An 18,455-nucleotide genomic window follows, 5' to 3' on the forward strand; every position below is an offset into this window, starting at 1 on the left:
GGAGTAGAGTGGGGGTGGCTGAGGGAAGGAGAACGGCGAGGGATTTGCGTCCATTATTTGAAGAGGAGTTTTTGAGGGATGAGCAGGCGTTGATCGAGAAGCTGCAGAGGTTCGCCCTAGCTAGTAAGGTGAAGACCACGTTGGGGAACAAGGTGGTGGGTGTTAGGAGTGTGTTGGAGGAGGATGAGGGAGGCGAGATTGGGGGGGGGGGGGGGCTGTATTATGGAGAATTGTGGGATTGGGCAGCATTCCCAGAATGTCGAGGAGGGACAGGAAGCTGTAGAGGTGGTTCAAGAGAGGAGGGAGGTCACTGAGCTGACTGTTGAGGGGTTGAGTTGTATGGTTGTGGGGCAAGGTGTGGGTAATGTAGTTGATTCAGTGGTGAATTCGAGGGTGCAAGGGGGTGTTGGGGGGGCGAGAGGAAGTAAAAGGTGGACGCGGCTAGACCGTGAGGTTGCGGGAGGATGTAAGGTTGATTCTTCAATTCGAGGGGAGCCAGTGCTTAATGAATTTAATAAGCGGTTTTGTGCTATGATAACTAAGAAGGTTGCTTTACACAGGGATGTGTTGATATCTGAGGCGGAGGTTGATAATAATCAACCCCGCCGGGCCCAATGAGTTGCTTGAGCCTTAACTGCAGGGGGCTGGGCAACCCCGATGCAGTAGGCGGGCTACGGAACCTAATCCGACGGGAGGCCCCGGCTATGATCTTTCTATGTGAAACGAAATTGAGTAGTCGTGATATGAGTAGGATTATAAATAGAGTAGATGGTTATACTGGTGTGGCTGTAGATAGTGTAGGTCGTTCAGGCGGTCTTGCTTTTTTATGGAAGGAAGGGATGTCGTGTGTGTTGCGGGCTGCAATGGTCCACTGTATGGATTTTGATATTGAGTTGGATGGGTTGAAGTGGCGTTTTACTGGGTTTTATGGGTGGCCGGCTGTTCAAGATAGGCGTTTATCATGGCGGCTGCTGAGGATGTTGGCAGGAGAAGAAAGTGGCCCGTGGTTGTGTATTGGCGACTTTAATGAAATTCTGTATTCTACTGAGATGAAAGGGGGATCAAGGGCGCAGTGGCAGATGAATAATTTTCGAGATGCTGTGGATGAGGCTGGTATTCGGGATATTCCGATGGAAGGTTATGAGTTTACTTTTGATAATGGGCAAGTTGGTGAGGATAATAGGCAATCCCGTATTGATAGGGCTATGGCTAATGAGGCATGGTTTGAGCTTTATCCTTATGCTAGATTGCTTCATCTTAATAGGGAATGGTCGGATCATTGTCCGATCAAAGTTATTGAGGATAGGAGAGTGGGACATGATGGTCGGGGGGATAAATTGTTCCGGTTTGAGCATATATGGGGGGGGGGGGGGAGGATGGGTGTGAGGAGGCTATACGGCGTGGGTGGAACGATGGGGGGGGGTGATTTCACGGAGAGTCTTGCGCGGTGTGCGAGGGAGCTGCTTGAGTGGAAGGGGGTTAGTATAGGGAAGATTCTTAAGTGTCTTGCTAAGAAGCGGGAGAGGTTGAAGGAGCTTAATGAGGGGGATAGGAGTGCAAGGCGGGTTCAAGAGAGGAAGAAGGTGGTGTTGGAGATTGCTTCTCTTTTGCGCCAGGAAGAGAAGTTCTGGAGACAACGTTCTCGCGCTATTTGGTTGCGGGATGGAGATAGGAATTCAAAGTTCTTTCATAGGGTTGCTAGTGAGCGGAAGCAGAAAAACTTTATCTCGAAGGTTAGTGATGAGCAGGGGAGGGTGTATGAGGGTACGGAGGCTGTTTCAAGGTGTGATGTGGATTACTTTAGGGAGCTGTTCGGGTCGGGGGCACCGGAGGGTTTTGGAGATTTGTTGGCTGTGGTGGAAGGGAAGGTCACGGGGGAGATGAATGAGGGGTTGGCGGCAGATTATTCGGGTGAGGAGGTTGTTGTTGCGCTAAGTCAGATGCATCCGCTAAAGGCGTCGGGTCCAGACGGTATGAATGGTTTTTTTTACAAACTTATTGGCATATTGTTGGTCCTGCGGTGATCAGGTTAGTGTTAAATATTCTTAATGGTGCCCCATTTCCACCTAGCTTGAATGAGACTAATATTGTGCTAATACCAAAGAAGAAGGCGCCTGATAAAATGGTAGATTTTCGGTCGATTAGTTTGTGCAATGTGATTTATAAATTGGTTTCTAAGGTGCTAGCTAATAGGGCGAAGAGGTTTTTGGGTAAGATTGTGTCCGAGAATCAGAGTGCTTTTACCCCTGGTAGATTAATTAGTGATAATATTCTGGTTGCTTTTGAGCTGTTTCATCACATGAAGAATACGAGAAGTAGGGGAGGTCATTTGGCGTTGAAGCTTGATATGGCGAAGGCGTACGATCGGGTTGAGTGGAATTTTTTGGAGGCTGTGCTGGTTCGGATGGGCTTTCATGAGAGGTGGGTGAGTACGGTGATGAGGTGTGTTCGGTCAGTAAGTTATTCAGTTCTTATAAATGGGCGACGGTCCGTTTCTTTCTTGCCAGGTCGAGGTCTGCGTCAAGGTGATCCGTTGTCACCATACTTGTTTATATTATGTGCGGAAGTGCTGTCAGGGATGCTGAGAAGGGCGGCCGAGGTGGGTTCAATTAATGGGGTTAAGATCGCTCCCCATGCTCCTAGTGTATCTCATTTATTCTTTGCAGACGATAGTATAATCTTTGTTAAGGCTAAGGAGGCTGAGGCTAGGGAGGTTATGCGTATTCTTGATCGATACCAGCAGGCGTCGGGGCAGTTGGTGAGTATGCCGAAGACTTCTGTATCGTTTAGCCGTGGTACGAGTCCGGGTCGGAGGCAGCTGATCAGTGGGGTGCTAGGTGTGAGACAGGTTCTGTGTCAGGAGAAGTATCTGGGGTTGCCTACTGTTTTGGGGAGATCTAAGAAGGGTCTCACTGACCTGATTAGGGACAAGTTAAGCAAAAGGTTGCAGGGATGGAAGGGTTCGTTACTCAGTAAAGCGCGTAAGGAGGTGCTTATAAAGGCAGTGGCCCAAGCTATACCAACTTATGCGATGAGTGTTTTTAGAATTCCGGCTAGTTTCTGTGACGAGATGCGGTCTCTTGTTTCGAGGTTCTGGTGGGGTACGGAGAATGGTAGAAGGAAGATCCCTTGGGTAGCGTGGAAGAAGCTTTGTTTGCCGAAATGCAGAGGGGGACTCGGGTTTCGTGATTTTATGAAGTTTAATAGTGCGATGTTGGGAAAGCAGGCCTGGAGACTTCTTACTGATGAGGAAAGCTTGATGACACGTCTGCTGAAAGGTAAATATTTTCCGTTTACTTCCTTTTTGGAGGCGAGTGTGGGGAATAATCCGAGTTATTCGTGGAGGAGTATATGGGAAGCTCGGTCGGTGATTTTGTTGGGTCTTCGGCGTAGGGTGGGGGATGGATTGAGCACGGCGGTGTGGCGGGACCCGTGGGTGGGGGGTGCTCATTCGAGGAAGATTATCTCGCCTCGTGGGGTGTCTGATCCGGATTTGCGAGTGGTGGACCTAATGAAGGATGGGGGCAGGGAATGGGATACTGAGTTGGTTGAGTCGTTATTTCTTCCGTTTGAGTGTGAGAGAATTCTTAGGATGCGGATTTGTGATCAACTGATTCAGGACGAATGGTATTGGAGTGGGGAAAGGGATGGGGTATACTCAGTTCGTTCAGCTTACAGGCTTATGGGGAAGCAGGATGAGGATATGGAGGGGTCGTCGAGTGTTGCTTCTGATAGTTGGTTGTGGAATAAGGTATGGAAAGCCCCTGTCCTACCAAGGATTAAAGTGTTTTTCTGGCAGCTGTGTAATAAGGCGATTGCTACTAGAGGGAATATCTCGTTGAGATTGGGGTCGGTTGGTAATGAGTGTGTTCGGTGTGGGGATTGTGAGGAGACTTGCTTACATTTGGTATGTGGATGTGGATGGGTCGGTGGTGTTTGGGAGGGGTTGGATGTTGAGGTGCCGTCATGCTCAGGGTATGCGAGGGTTAGGGACTGGGTTGAAGTTACTTTTAAAGAGTTGGATGTACAAGAGCAGGTGATATTTATGACTGGTTGTTGGGCTATCTGGGAGAGGAGAAATAAGGCGATCTTTGAAGATGGGGAATGGAGGGCGGACCTTGTTATTAGACGGGTTAGGGACTTGGTATGTGAGATGGCAGGGAGGGGGAGCTTGGACACGGTTAGGGAGATTCGGGAGGTGGGGGAGGATGGAGGTGGTGGATGGCGGAAGCCGGGAGGTGGAGTGCTAAAGGTGAACGTGGATACAGCAGTTGTGGAGGGTGTGGGTGTGGGGGCCGTATGTCGAGATGACAGGGGGGAAGTTGTGTGGTGTGGTGTGGAGCAAGGGACGGTGGTAATGGACCCAGAAGAAGCGGAAGCAGCTGCTATCTTGTTTGGTCTCAAAGAGGCACGTCGGATGAATAATCAAAGAGTTATCCTGGAAGGTGATTGCTTGAATATTATCCAAGATCTACAGCAGAAAAGGAAGGGGCGCAGTAGTATTTATTTAATTTACAATGGCATTTTTGTTGTATGTAATTCTTTTGACAACGTTACGTTTAATTGGTCGCGTAAGAATGCTAATAAGGTCGCTCATGAGCTCGCTCATCTAAGACCATGGTCAATAGGTTCTCGTAGGTGGTTGGCGTCCGTTCCGGTGGATATTTCTGATGTAGTTCGTGCTGATTCTGATAATATTATAAATTAAGCCCTTGCGGGTTTATTTCAAAAAAAAAAAGAAAAATCGAAAACGAATCTATTAAAAACCAAAGAAAAAAAATTCTTGTAACCTAGGAATCTCATGATCTGACAATTCCTTATAAAATTTAATATTTTGGTATTTACGATATCTTATACTCCCTCCATACCAGACCAATGGTAACATTAAACGTTTTGCCACTATTCATGGTCGTAGGTAATCTTCGATATTATTCTTAATCTATAAGACAAAATATAGTCATGTGAGATCTTGTTTGATTTATCGTCATGAATGTTATAAGAATATCAAAATTTTATAATTTTTAATAATGTGTAATAAAAGATATTTATGTTGCAAAACGTGTCTCGACAAATGTGAAAAAGTCAATGTTACCATTGGTGTGGTATGGAGGGAGTATATTCTAGAATATTATTTTAGATTGCCCTCTACGCCATCACAACTATAAATATGGATCTTGTCTATATGGTTTATCTAAGCCATCACAACTACTGTAAATATAGATCTTGTCTATAAGGTTTAAGAGATGGATCAAATCAAACGACTCCGTTCTCAAATGTTACAATTGTGTAATAATTGATAAATTACTGTACAGATCCTCTATCACAAATAATTGGTAAATTACAGTACAGATCCTATGTTCTATTCCGTGTCTCATCATGGGTCTCATCACTTCTCCTTTTAACCAGGGGCGGTCAAAGAAGTGAGCATTTCAGCTCTCTGCACCGGGGCCCAAGGCAAAAAAGGGCCCAAAATTTTGAGCCCAATGCCTAATTCCCTATAAACGGTCAATTATAAATACAGAGTGTACTTACTATCGTACCGTTTCATACTTTCATAGTGTAAGACCGCCTTATTTTATAATTTGTATTTTACTTATGCCTAAATAATCTTAGCATTTTCTTTTTTCAATTTTTTTATTCGTTTACCTCGTATAAATGTACGATGATGATCAATTACTATGAGTTCAGTGAACGGTGATCAATAATTTTCATTTAGGAACTCGGATAAATGGTTATTTAATTTTTATTTTGGGGCCTCAACTTAATATTCGGAACAGGACCTCCCGAATTCATTGGCCGCCCCTGCTTTTAACGAAATCAGAGTTATGCATGATTCCTCTAGCATGTGCTTTGATTACTCCCTAATAAATACTCGTACATATGACGATATCTTCGGGATTTGCGGTTTCCCAGCCGTTTTTTATAAAAAAACTTTTGTTTAGGTGATGTGTAATATTATCCCTATATTTTTGATATTTCCTACTGTGTATATGTTAGGCGAGATACTCGAGCCTACAAATCAGCTGTTAATTTGTTAAATTGATTTAGTCAATTATTGTATTCCTTAATTAGAATATGCTCCTTGATTTAGTCCTACGTTTTAGCTATTTGTTAGGCCATTGCTTGTATTATAAATTGGCAGCTTATTGATCTAATAAAATGACCACAAAATATTTCCAAACAATATGTTCTCTTTCTGTTTCTAACATGGTATCGAGCCAAGCTAATTCTCTCAAACCCTAGCAAATTTTTTTTTCATCACCTACAATCGACATGACTGGAAATGACACAGTCGTCGACCCTCCTTCTCCCTTCAAAATTGATCCTTTATCACCTTTCTATCTCGGATCTCATGATATTCCGAGCATCAAAATTTCTAGCATTACTCTAACTCATTCTAATTATGAGGATTGGAGCCGTGATATTCGTATGTCGCTAAAATCTCGTCGTAAATTCGGATTTTGCGATGGCACTATTAAAAAACCTACTGAAAATAATTTGCTTGAGCAATGGGAAGTGGTACACTGTACAATTGTTCGATGGATTCGTAACATGATTGATCCATCGGTCATTGCCAGTGTTCCATTTGTCGAAGATGCAGCAGTACTTTGGCGGGATTTGGAAGAACGTTTTGCGGTTGTTGACGGAACTTCCATCCATTCTCTTAAGACGGATCTAGCAAACTGCAAACAACTCAAAGGTATGTCTATCACCGAATACTACGGTAAATTAAAGACTCTTTGGGATGCTTTAACCATTCACGAGCCTCCTTTTGCGTGTAAGTGTGGCCGCTGTATTTGTGATATAGCGTCTCAATCGACTAAAAGACTTGATAACGAGAGACTCCATCAGTTCTTCATGGGTCTCGATCATAGTTTATATGGCAACCTTCGAAACCAGCAATTTCAGTTAGAACCGCTGCCTACCCTCAATCGAGGTTACCACGCAGCTTTGCAATCTGAACGCCTTCTTCAAGGCGATGCTACCCCTTCTGATGTTACTACTATCATGGCGTTTGCTGTCCCCGGGGCTTCCCGAACCCCTACTGATTGGAAAGCAATCCGTGAAAATGAAAAATTGGGAAGACATAAACTGTTTTGCACTCATTGTGAAGTAAATGGTCATGAAGTCAACAATTGCTTTATAAAAACTAACAAATTTCCGGACTGGTGGGGTAGTCGACCTCGCACCTTAGAGGAGCTTCGTCGCAGCAAGAGGGGCGGGGCAGGACCGAGTACTAATGCATCCGGGTCTGCTTCTCGGGGTGATCCTATAGTTCATGCTAATGTGGCTTACACGCCTCCTTCGGATCGGTTGTCTGGTACGTATACTTCTTGGATAATAGACACTGGTGCTTCTAATCATGTCACAGGTGATCTTTCTTTGTTTTCCGACACCATGGTGATTCCTCCACGACCAGTGGGATTGCCGAATGGGAAACAAGTTTTAGCCTCCAAGATGGGTACTATTCGGATTGACGACAAAATAACTCTTCGCCGGGTTTTATTTGTTCCTCACTTAACTTGCAATCTGCTCTCTGTCTCCCAATTATCGGCTGATTATGATTATATATTTCAATTTACTAAGGATTTGTGTCTTATTCAGGACCGGTCTATGAGGACGACGATTGGAGCTGGTGAACTCAATGATGGACTATTTTTGCTTTCGTCTACGCCGCTCTCTTTGGTGAACACAGTTGGCACGGCTGGGAATTATGATTTGTGGCACCGTCGACTTGGACATCCGGGGGATAATGCGGTCAAATTTACTTCTTTAGCTCGAACAATCTGTTTTAATAAAAATATGGTGTGTGATGTATGTCCTCTTGCCAAACAAACTCGATCTAGTTTTCATACTAGTGATAAAATTGCTTCTGAACTTTTTCAATTGATACATTGCGATCTTTGGGGCCCTTATCGTACCCCTTCTACTTGTGGTGCGAAATATTTCCTAACTATCGTTGATGATTGTTCAAGGTCTGTTTGGGTATACCTCATGCTTGCTAAAACTGAAGTTACAGATCTCTTTATGCATTTTTTGTCCATGGTTCGGACTCAATTCTCTAAACAGGTGAAAATTGTTCGGAGCGACAATGGTAGTGAATTCCATCATATGGCTGACTATTTTTTGCAGAATGGGATTCAATTTCAGACCTCATGTGTAGGCACGCCCCAACAAAATGGGCGGGTCGAGCGCAAACATCGTCACATACTTAATGTGGCCCGCGCTTTGCTTTTTCAGGGCCGTCTTCCTAAGCAGTTTTGGGGCGAATGCGTACTTACTGCTGCCCACTTAATTAATCGTTTGCCCTCACCAATTTTGGATCATAAAACTCCGTATGACATTTTATTTGGAACTTCCCCATCTTATTCAAATTTACGGGTATTTGGTTGCCTTTGTTTTGCTCACAATCAGAAAACTCGGGGCGATAAAATGGAACCCCGCAGTCGAAAATGCCTATTTTTGGGTTACCCACATAATACGAAAGGATGGCGGGTTTACGATCTCGAAACTAAGCAGATATTTATTTCTCGTGATGTTGTTTTTTATGAGGACTCTTTTCCTTTTGCTGACACGGCCCTCAAGGATGATTCGACCTCTCCTCCTTTAATTACTGATGACTTATGTGCGTCTGATGCGGACTCACCAGCTACTGTTTCGACCCCTGTTCCTAATGGGTCTTCTGGCTCCTCTGTTTCGACTCCTACTGCATCCACTTCTGTCCCAGATTCAGCCGCCGCTGCCGCTACTGATGCTTCTTCTCCCGCGGATGACGACGCCACTACCTCCGTTGTTGACCCTCCTCCTGATCTTGGTAGGGGACAACGGCTCAAATTTCCCAATTCCCGTTTGAATGGCTATGTTCTTGATACAATAAACAGTCCATCTTCCCTAAGTTCACCGGTCTCTTCGTCTTCGTCCGAAGGTACACCCTACTCTTTAGCTAATTATGTAGCTTGTGATAAATTTTCTCGTCGGCATCGTTCTTTTTTGGCAGCCATAACAGCGGGTGTTGAACCCCCATCTTTTAAATTTGCTGTTCGCGACGATGGATGGTGTCGGGCCATGCAAGATGAAATTAACGCTCTTGAGGATAACGGCACTTGGGAGTTGGTTGAGTTGCCTCCCGATAAAAAGGCTCTTGGTTGTCGTTGGGTTTACAAGATTAAACATAAATCTGATGGGTCTATTGAGCGTTTGAAAGCTCGTCTGGTTGTCTTTGGGAATCATCAGGTTGAAGGCATTGACTATGGTGAGACTTTTGCTCCCGTCGTCAAAATGGTTACTATCCGTACTCTTCTTGCCGTTGCCTCTATCAAGAAGTGGGAATTACACCAAATGGACGTACACAATGCTTTTTTACACGGGGATTTGGAGGAAGAAGTCTATATGAAACTTCCCCCGGGTTTCAGTCATGGCCGGGATGGTAAAGTTTGTCGCCTCAAAAAGTCGCTATATGGTCTCCGTCAAGCACCACGGTGTTGGTTTGCCAAGCTAGCCGGGGCACTCAAAAAATATGGCTTTAATCACTCTTATTCCGATTATTCACTATTTTCTTACTCTCATAACAAGGTACGATTACATGTTTTAATTTATGTAGAGTGTAGACGATCTTGTTATTGCGGGTAATGATAATTCGGCCATTGGTGAATTTAAAGCTTATTTGAACCGATGTTTTAAGATGAAAGATTTGGGTCCATTAAAATATTTTCTTGGCATTGAAGTTGCGCGAAATAGTGATGGTATTTGCCTTAGCCAACGTAAATATACACTTGATATTATCAGTGAAGTTGGCTTATTGGGTGCTAAACCAAGTCCAACGCCCATGGAAATTGATCATCAGCTAGCTACAACCGAGAGCCCTTACTTGACGGACCCCGAGCGCTATCGACGTCTTGTTGGTAGACTTGTTTATCTTGGTGTAACACGGCCAGATGTTGCTTTCTCTGTCCATGTGCTTTCCCAATTTCTTAAGGGACCACGTGAAGCTCATATGGAGGCAGCTATGCGAGTAGTTCGTTATTTAAAAGGTTGTCCGGGACAGGGAATTTTCTTACGCTCCGACAGCCAGCTTACCGTATCTGGATGGTGTGATTCCGATTGGGGAAAATGTCCCTTGTCACGTCGGTCAGTCTCTGGATGGTTCGTTTTCTTGGGTGACTCGCCCGTATCTTGGAAAACGAAGAAGCAGCAAACGGTTTCGTTATCCTCGGCTGAGGCCGAATATCGATCGATGGCCGCGATTGTGTGTGAGCTTAAATGGTTCAAAGGGTTGCTGGCATGTTTGGATGTTGAACTCACCTCTCCTATGAAGTTATACTGTGATAGCAAGTCCGCAATCCAGTTGTCACAAAATCCGGTCTTTCACGAGCGGACTAAACATGTTGACATTGACTGTCACTTTGTTCGTGACACTATTACAGACGGACTTGTTCAGCCTTTTCATGTGTCCACCAATGAACAAATAGCCGATATGTTTACCAAGCCTTTGGGAGCACGACAATTTACCTACTTACTCCGCAAACTGGGCATTCTTGATCTTCATGCTCCAGTTTGAGGGGGGGTGTTAGGCGAGATACTCGAGCCTACAAATCAGCTGTTAATTTGTTAAATTGATTTAGTCAATTATTGTATTCCTTAATTAGAATATGCTCCTTGATTTAGTCCTACGTTTTAGCTATTTGTTAGGCCATTGCTTGTATTATAAATTGGCAGCTTATTGATCTAATAAAATGACCACAAAATATTTCCAAACAATATGTTCTCTTTCTGTTTCTAACAGTATATATGTGTTTTTTCAAACGTGTAGCACACAATCACGATAAGAAGCTAATTAGAAAAGGATTTTCAAGAAACTAGGATCAGAAATTGACGTGTGCCCTAAGAAAACTTTAGAAAAACCGATATACATATTACTTGATATATGGAATACACCATGAAAACCTTTACGGAACTCGATCTATTCTCGTTTTCCTCGTCTTTGGGCCTTGACCTTGCTTTAATGCCAAAATTATCAGTGGAGTATTAGTATTGTTTTTTTTTTGGTGCTAGCTGGTAGATTACGGAGTATCAATATACAAATACTTCGTACGATAATTTTTTTTATTTATCTTAAATGAGCGCACTATATCGCAGGTGAGAATTGAATCACCAACTTTCTGGTTGGTGTAAGAGAGCTTTTACCACTTCATTTAACTCTTGTTCTCGGGTACAATTATTGTATAGTTGTTAACAATTCTGCATAGCTGAATGAGAGATCAGGAAGGATCTCAAGATACTCATAACAACTCTACAAAATATACAACTCACCGTATTTTAATAAGCTATTACGAAATACATCCTTCACGCAACGTCGTTGAATAATTTGTATACCGGCTTAATTATTGAACATTATATCGTATGGGCGAGGTTGGTTTTCCGATCCAACTCGCGTCTTTTTTACCACAATCCTGACTCATTTAGCCGATCTACTTGTATGAGACGGTCTCCGTTTTGACATGAGTACATGAGTCATGACCATGACCTAGTATTAATGATTGTGCTGTAAAATGTTCGTAGTCGTGATTTTTCAGTGACAATTATGTATGTTAATTTTGACCTAGTAATTATGATTAATTGTGCTATGAAATGTATAAAATTGCGATTTTGGATGTTAATTTTGAGCTAGAAATTATGATTAATTGTGCTGTGGAACGTTCGAAATTGTGATTTTTGTTGACGATTTTTTATGTTAACTTTAACCTTAGTAATTATGATTAATTGTTCTGTGAAATGCTCGAAGTTGTGATTTTGCTGATGATTTCCGATATTAATTTTGATCTAGTAATTATGATTACTCCGTAAGATTTAATATTTTGTTGACGAATTTTTGATTTTAATTTTGACCTAGTAATTATGATTAATTTTAGGAAAATGATATATACAGCCCTATAGCCCTAACCTTTAGTGCTGTATTTATCATAACCCTTAATTTTAATCCACCAGATTAACTTAGTAGAGTAACGTTGAGAAAAATTAGGTATAACATTGAAGATGAAAATTTGTTCGCAATCCGAAAAGGAGGATTGTTTGTAGATATGAGTTTATTCTATCCGAATTGCTGAAAATGGAGCAATGCTTTTGAAAAATTAAGTTTATGAAAAGTAGAATTGTTTATGAAAAGGAGGATTGTTTGTAGAAGCAACTATTTGTTGTTTCTGCTTTTGAAAAATTAAACTTGAAAAAGGGAAGAAAATAGGTAAAAATCCTCAGGCTAAGCGCGGTCTTCAACACTTTTGAAAAATTAAGTTTATGAAAAGTAGAATTGTTTTCAGGAAATTTTCATTTATCATCAGCTATTTGATTCAGCCTCACGCAATTTTCATCTTGGGTCATTCCAAAACAACTTCTTTATAGGGCTAGCACAAGGTAAATGATGATGTGTACATCCGACCCCCTTACCCCGCAATTTGCTAAAGCCCATACAGAATACAACCCGAAAACCATACCCGAACATGTATAACAAATACTCCGTACGATTGTTGATAGTTGTTAACAATTCTGCATAGCTGTAGCCAGAATTAGAGATCACAAAGGATCTCAAGATGCTCGTAACAACTCTACAAAATATACAAACATGTGTACCCGTGTTATTATGATGCAAAAATAAAATAAAATAATAATAATAATAATATGTGTTCAGAATTATATTCTTCAATTAATTAGGACATCTCACCATATTAATTACTCCCTCCGTCCCAGTCAATTGTTGTCCTTTGGTTTTGGCACAAAGACCAAGGAAGGAGGAGAGGACCAATAACTAAATGACAAGTGGAAAAAATTGAATGAGAATGATCAAATTACTCATCAAGTTCATTCTTAAAATAGAAAGGACAACAAATGACTGAGATACCCAAAATGGAAAAGGACAACAAATGACCGGGACAGAGGGAGTCGTTATTATGAAGTACGTCCTTCACGCAATGTTGAATAATTTGTATACCGGCTAAATGAATAGTTTGTATCCCGATGCATTGACGCTCAAAAACTCCTTCTTGTTTAAGGGTTTCATGGTATTAGCATACGACGATGATGTGTCGAAGTGCTGTCATGTGGGCTTTGTAGCAAAATGTCGAGGTATTCGACATGCGACATGTTGCAAAAGTGAAATATATATCAATTTAAAGTATAGCTTAGGTAGTGAAAAGTTTGTTGCTCTTAGTATTACCTTCTTTTTCTCGTAATATATACTAAAAGAATACGAGTAACCCTAAATATTTCTTTTCATTGTTCAAGATTTCATCTAACGGAGATCAAAGTTGACCTACACGTTAAAAAAGCCCTTAATATCTACGTCGTCCCAGACTATTGATGACACACATAATTAATTATATGCCAATACTTTTAGCGTAGTACTTCGTATGTGATTGATCATGTTGTTGTTTGGTTTGACTTTTCTCATCTCCTCGGTTAGACTGACTAATCCTCCATATTTGTAATTTCGGAGTAAAATTGATAGAACAGAGTGACATCATTTATAAAGAGGTAGGTCAATTTCGCAGTTATGTTATCCTCCTTCCATTCTGTTTATATATATTGTCATGTTTTTTCTTAGTTTATACAAATAAAATTGTCGTATACAGGGGCGGATCCAGCCCAAAGGCTATATGGGCTTGAGCCCAACCTCTTTTCTGAAGAAAAACCTATATATATGAGAACGTGTAATATTATTGCAGGAAGCCACACTTGGTCTAATGGTAGAATACTTGTTCACTAATCTTTTGTCCGAGAGTTCGAATCCCAACAAAGAGAATTTGTAAACTTTCTTTGTTTCTATTATACTCTCTTATTTTTAGGCGTATTCCTTACTCCATTAGTCCTTCTATTACCAGATAAAATATTATTTTGGGGTTCATATTTATACTTTGTCGAGGCCTTTGTATCTAAAATATATGTCTTTGCTCAAATTTCACGGAAAGTGATACATAAAATACAATCTCGACATAATATATCTTTAATGGTTTATCGGCGAAATAATTCAAAATAGTTTTATGCTCTTCGGTCCCGGTCTATTGTTTACCTATTCTATTTTTGGGGGTGTCTAAGTCAATTGTTCTCCTTTATATTTTCGGAATGTTTTTTATTGACAATTTGATCCTACACACTCAATTTGATCAACTTGTCATCTAACAATTGACTCTTACTCTTTCATTGGTTTTTATTAACCTGGACGGAGGGAATAAACTTATTTATTGCACAAATACTAAAGTAATTCGTAGTATAATATCTCTAAAATTTCATAATTCATAACTTAAAATTATTTTTAATTCAAGTATCACGAAAAATACGCTAAAATGTAGCCGTTTAGGGTAAAACGCGTAAAATTACCAACTCCAAATCTTCTATAGCATTTTAGAAAAAAAAAATTACCAATGAGTAAAGTTCTAGCCCACCGTACATTTGAATCCTGGATCCGCCCCTGGTCGTATATAAAAAGCAAGTATAAAAAAAAGTGCATCACATCAAGCCCAATCGCCTCCTGCCCGGTAAACCTTGTGCTATCCCAACACCCCTCGCCCTCTACTCAGGTCAGGCCCGGGCCAAAGACTCCCAACCAAGGGAATTACCCATTTTAAGCGATCAATGATTCGAAATAAGCCAACAGCACATCCAAAATTGATCCAAAACCACCTAAAAGTTAACTTAGTCCGAAAATATAACAAACAGGGTACAAGATAAAAGCAGACTTATATTGACCCGACTCAAACCAAACGTAAATCGTTGGTTCGAATCTGGTAGCCATGAGCTCCCTTGGTATATGTACATAGTCTTCTATTTAATGGAATATTGTCATCTACTGGTATCTGATGGTAGACGATTTCACCCCTGCATAATTCCTTGTTGTTTGTCGGGTCTATGAGATAGAGATTCATACAGAATGAATAATAACAGTCAATCGGATAGTGACCTTTTATTAAAAGAGAACCCTTATCCTCTGAGAAAATATATGGATTGTCGAGGTCTCGTCCAAAGATATTCCAACCAGGATCGTTAAAACCATCTTCAACAAATATCTTTCCGCAAACAGCAGAAACTTCATGATCAGTTCCACAAACATATACAGAGAACAACTCCTCCAATGAAGCCCCGTAAAATATCTCACTAGCCTCGACTATGTTGTCGCTTGAAGTTCCACGAATGCTTGAAAAGGAACGTGTGCCCCTATTGAATAAACATATGGTAGACGATTTCACCCCTGCATAATTCCTTGCTGTGCTTCCTTTGGAAGCACCATCTAATTCACACCCCCCCCCCCCCCTTCAAGTTGGAGGTGCCGTGGAGAGGAACGAAATGCAAACCCAACTTGGAACAGAGGAAAAAATGTTGTTGTTGTCCAAGAGGTTTGGTCATAAGATCAGCCAATTGCATACTTGAAGATACATGAGCAGTAGAAATAAACCCATCTTGTGTGAATTAGATGGTGCTTCCAAAGGAAGCACAGCAGCTGATCAAGCCCATGACAGCCAAGTCAGCCATAAACAAAGACTGCAGAGGCGACAAATGAGTGACTCAGCGGATTGAGAAGACCACAAACGTTTCTAGATCAGTCTAGAAGATTCTGGATCAGTCTAGACAGTTCTATAGGTTGTTAGAATTCTGTTAGGAGCTTCCGTAAATTTAGGGAGGTTGTTAGGAGTTTGTTAGAAGATATTTTGTGTCAATTGTAGAGTGAAGAATTTCTATAAATAGGTTGTAATCAGATTCATTTGATTAAGTTAATACAATCACAATTTTAATTTCGTCTTTCTCTTACAACAAACTATCATCATCAATTTGTTTTATCTTCATCAATGGAGCTTCAAGCTCATTTTAATGGCGTCCATACTTTTAACATTCTCTGTCAAGTCATATATAACATTTTAAATTTGAAATATAAATTACGTACATTAGATATTAATTAAGATATTGTACATATGCTGAACCCGCGACATTTCACATAACCCACATTTTAATATAATAAAGTGTAGATTAGCATTTCATTTTTTTAGCCTCTATGTACTTTTTTAGTCTTCAAGCTTCTCTTACGTTTTATAGTTTTTCTTAAAAGATACTTTAATCTGTCAACAAAGAAAAAATTGTATTGAGAGAAAATTAAATAAATCAATGCAAGTTTGTGGTAGGGTCCACCTATAGAAAATGCAATTGTTTACCCTGATTTTAAGGAACCAATGAGAAGGCTAGAAAGAATCTAGCTTTTATACTAGGTAGATATTGCTCCAACACTCATCAATATCATCCCTATCCGGCTATCCCTAATACAAGAGCTAGTCTTGTTATATACGGATATAGTTATAGATGGGTCAAATAACTTAAAAGTGGTGATATTTTTTGCCCCAACCATCCCAGTTATTGCTTTTCTTATTAAAAATATGGTATTATATTTGGTCCGTCTTTAGTTATAGACGAATACTATATGCCATTTATAATGAGCTTTTGTGCTAATACAGTTAGAATTGCCACCACATGTTTAACCCAACGTCTATTGGGTTCAATTTTAGTGTTGTTGGATAATAACTTGGTTTGGGTTGACTCGGAGAAAAATCAACTTAATCTGATTTGTCCGAACTGAAAAGGTTGCTTAATAACTGAAATCGACCCAAACTATAACCTTTGAATTTGATCCGAAACCTGAATTAACCCAAACCGACCTGAATATGACCCAAGATTTGTTTGACCCGTAACTGGCCGACCTGAAATTAACCAAGCCGAAAATGATCCGATAAAATATAATTCTAGTTGAAGAAAGATGACTTGAAATTACTAATTTAAAATCACACTTTTATATTACTAAGCTAGTTGTTGCTCCGCGCCCTACCGGGCGCGGAACCCCAATTTGGTTAATCGTTTAGAAAATCTCCGTAGAGTCATCGAAATAGAAACGAAAATTGTCGTTCACATTGGTATTAACGATTGCAGAACATAGTAGTTAGTATACATGTAAGACAGGCACGTAAAAGAAAGACACTCACAATTTGGAACAATACGTATTGGTGTTGTAGTAGAAAACAGAAAACGAGGTTGAGAATTAAAAATGGCTAACAAAGAGAACACACTTCTTTGTAAAATAGGTATACATTTGATAATTATACAAATAAAATAACTTGGATTTCCGAAGTGGGGGAATAAAATATAAAATATTGTACAAAAAGGAGAGGAAATGAGACAACAACTGTTGCTATTAAATTTTTAACCTAAGATCTATATCAATACATGCCACTGATTACACTCGCTATGTATCATTATCTATTTCTATATCTATAAGAAGAAAAATGTGTACAACTCAATTAACCATTCTGCCCAACAAGCCAAAAACACAAATGACTAAATAAGTAAGGAGATATTAGCCGGAGCATCAAAACCGTCTTTGGCCACGCTCTCTACAGTGGGATGAGAGTGTCATGTCATGGTTACCTTGTTTGCAGCAGACTTGGTACATGTTACCGGGAAATGCAACCCATTTTGGCACAGTTCTCACCTTCCTCACTTTCCTGAGCAAAAACATCAAGTCACAAAGTCAGGCCTTTTATAAGGACGAATTATCCATTATGCACATACTAACAAGCCATAGTTACTCTAACTGCATTACACTATATTCACAACAGAATGTCAACTGACTATCATCTGAACTATATTTTCCAGTTGGCCTCTAGCCATTTAATCCCACCTTCCCTCCCAATGGTCGTTTCCCAGTGATGTGATAACTACACAGTTAGTTTAGTTAGTCTCATATGAGTAAGAATCAATGAAACCAAGCACACATGTTATCCGACCTTTTCTCCCACTCCCCCACTCTCCATCTCCCTTCCTTTTAATCAGAGCCAAATAGAACCAAACAGTCTCATTCCCTCTTATCCCTTTCTCCTTCTACATCTCTTTCTCAAAATGAGAAAAACCAAGAACAACCTCCTCCCTCCTTGCCTTTCCTCCTCCCCTGTGATTGGCCTTTCCCCCTCCCTTGTGAGTTGTGATTGTCTGATGATATGATAAGTATGCGTCTAGTACTCTATAACCAAGAATCATTATTACGCCATACCTGCAAAGGTAATGTGCACAAAACCAAAACCAAAATCTCTGCCTTCCTACAACCTTCACTACCATGCTCGGATCTTCATTTCCCTCCCTCTCTACCTCCCTCCGTCTCAATTTGTACAAAAAAAAATAGTGTATCTACCTCCCTTTACCTCTCAATATAAGAAAAACAAGCACAAACTCACCTTCCTTTCATCCTTCTCCCATTTCTCACTCCCTCTCCCCCGTTCTCGTATAAGCCACCAAACTACTAATTACGTTAATAATATGATCTAGGGAAGAGCCCAATCCAGTTAAGTCAAAATGGGTGGAGTATATCCATGTTAAAACACTAATACTAACATTAACAATCCCATCAAAAACAGAGGCGCCCAACAGGACGTGGC

The 18,455-nt window shown here is 40.7% G+C and overlaps 1 protein-coding gene across 1 annotated transcript; it reads left to right on the forward strand.

Moving 5' to 3' along the window:
• Positions 1 to 614: 614 nt before the first annotated feature.
• LOC141648573 (uncharacterized) lies at positions 615 to 2,024 on the forward strand. The gene has a single exon (XM_074457302.1). The coding sequence runs from the start codon at positions 615 to 617 to the stop codon at positions 2,022 to 2,024; it is 1,410 nt and encodes a 469-aa protein (XP_074313403.1).
• The last annotated feature ends 16,431 nt before the right edge of the window (positions 2,025 to 18,455 follow it).

The sequence above is a fragment of the Silene latifolia genome, chromosome 3 (genome assembly GCF_048544455.1).
Source record: "Silene latifolia isolate original U9 population chromosome 3, ASM4854445v1, whole genome shotgun sequence".
NCBI lineage: Eukaryota > Viridiplantae > Streptophyta > Magnoliopsida > Caryophyllales > Caryophyllaceae > Silene > Silene latifolia.

Bases quoted from the DNA above. Each gene is read 5' to 3' on its own strand.
- LOC141648573 (XM_074457302.1), top strand. From the start codon at position 615: ATGAGTTGCTTGAGCCTTAACTGCAGGGGGCTGGGCAACCCCGATGCA.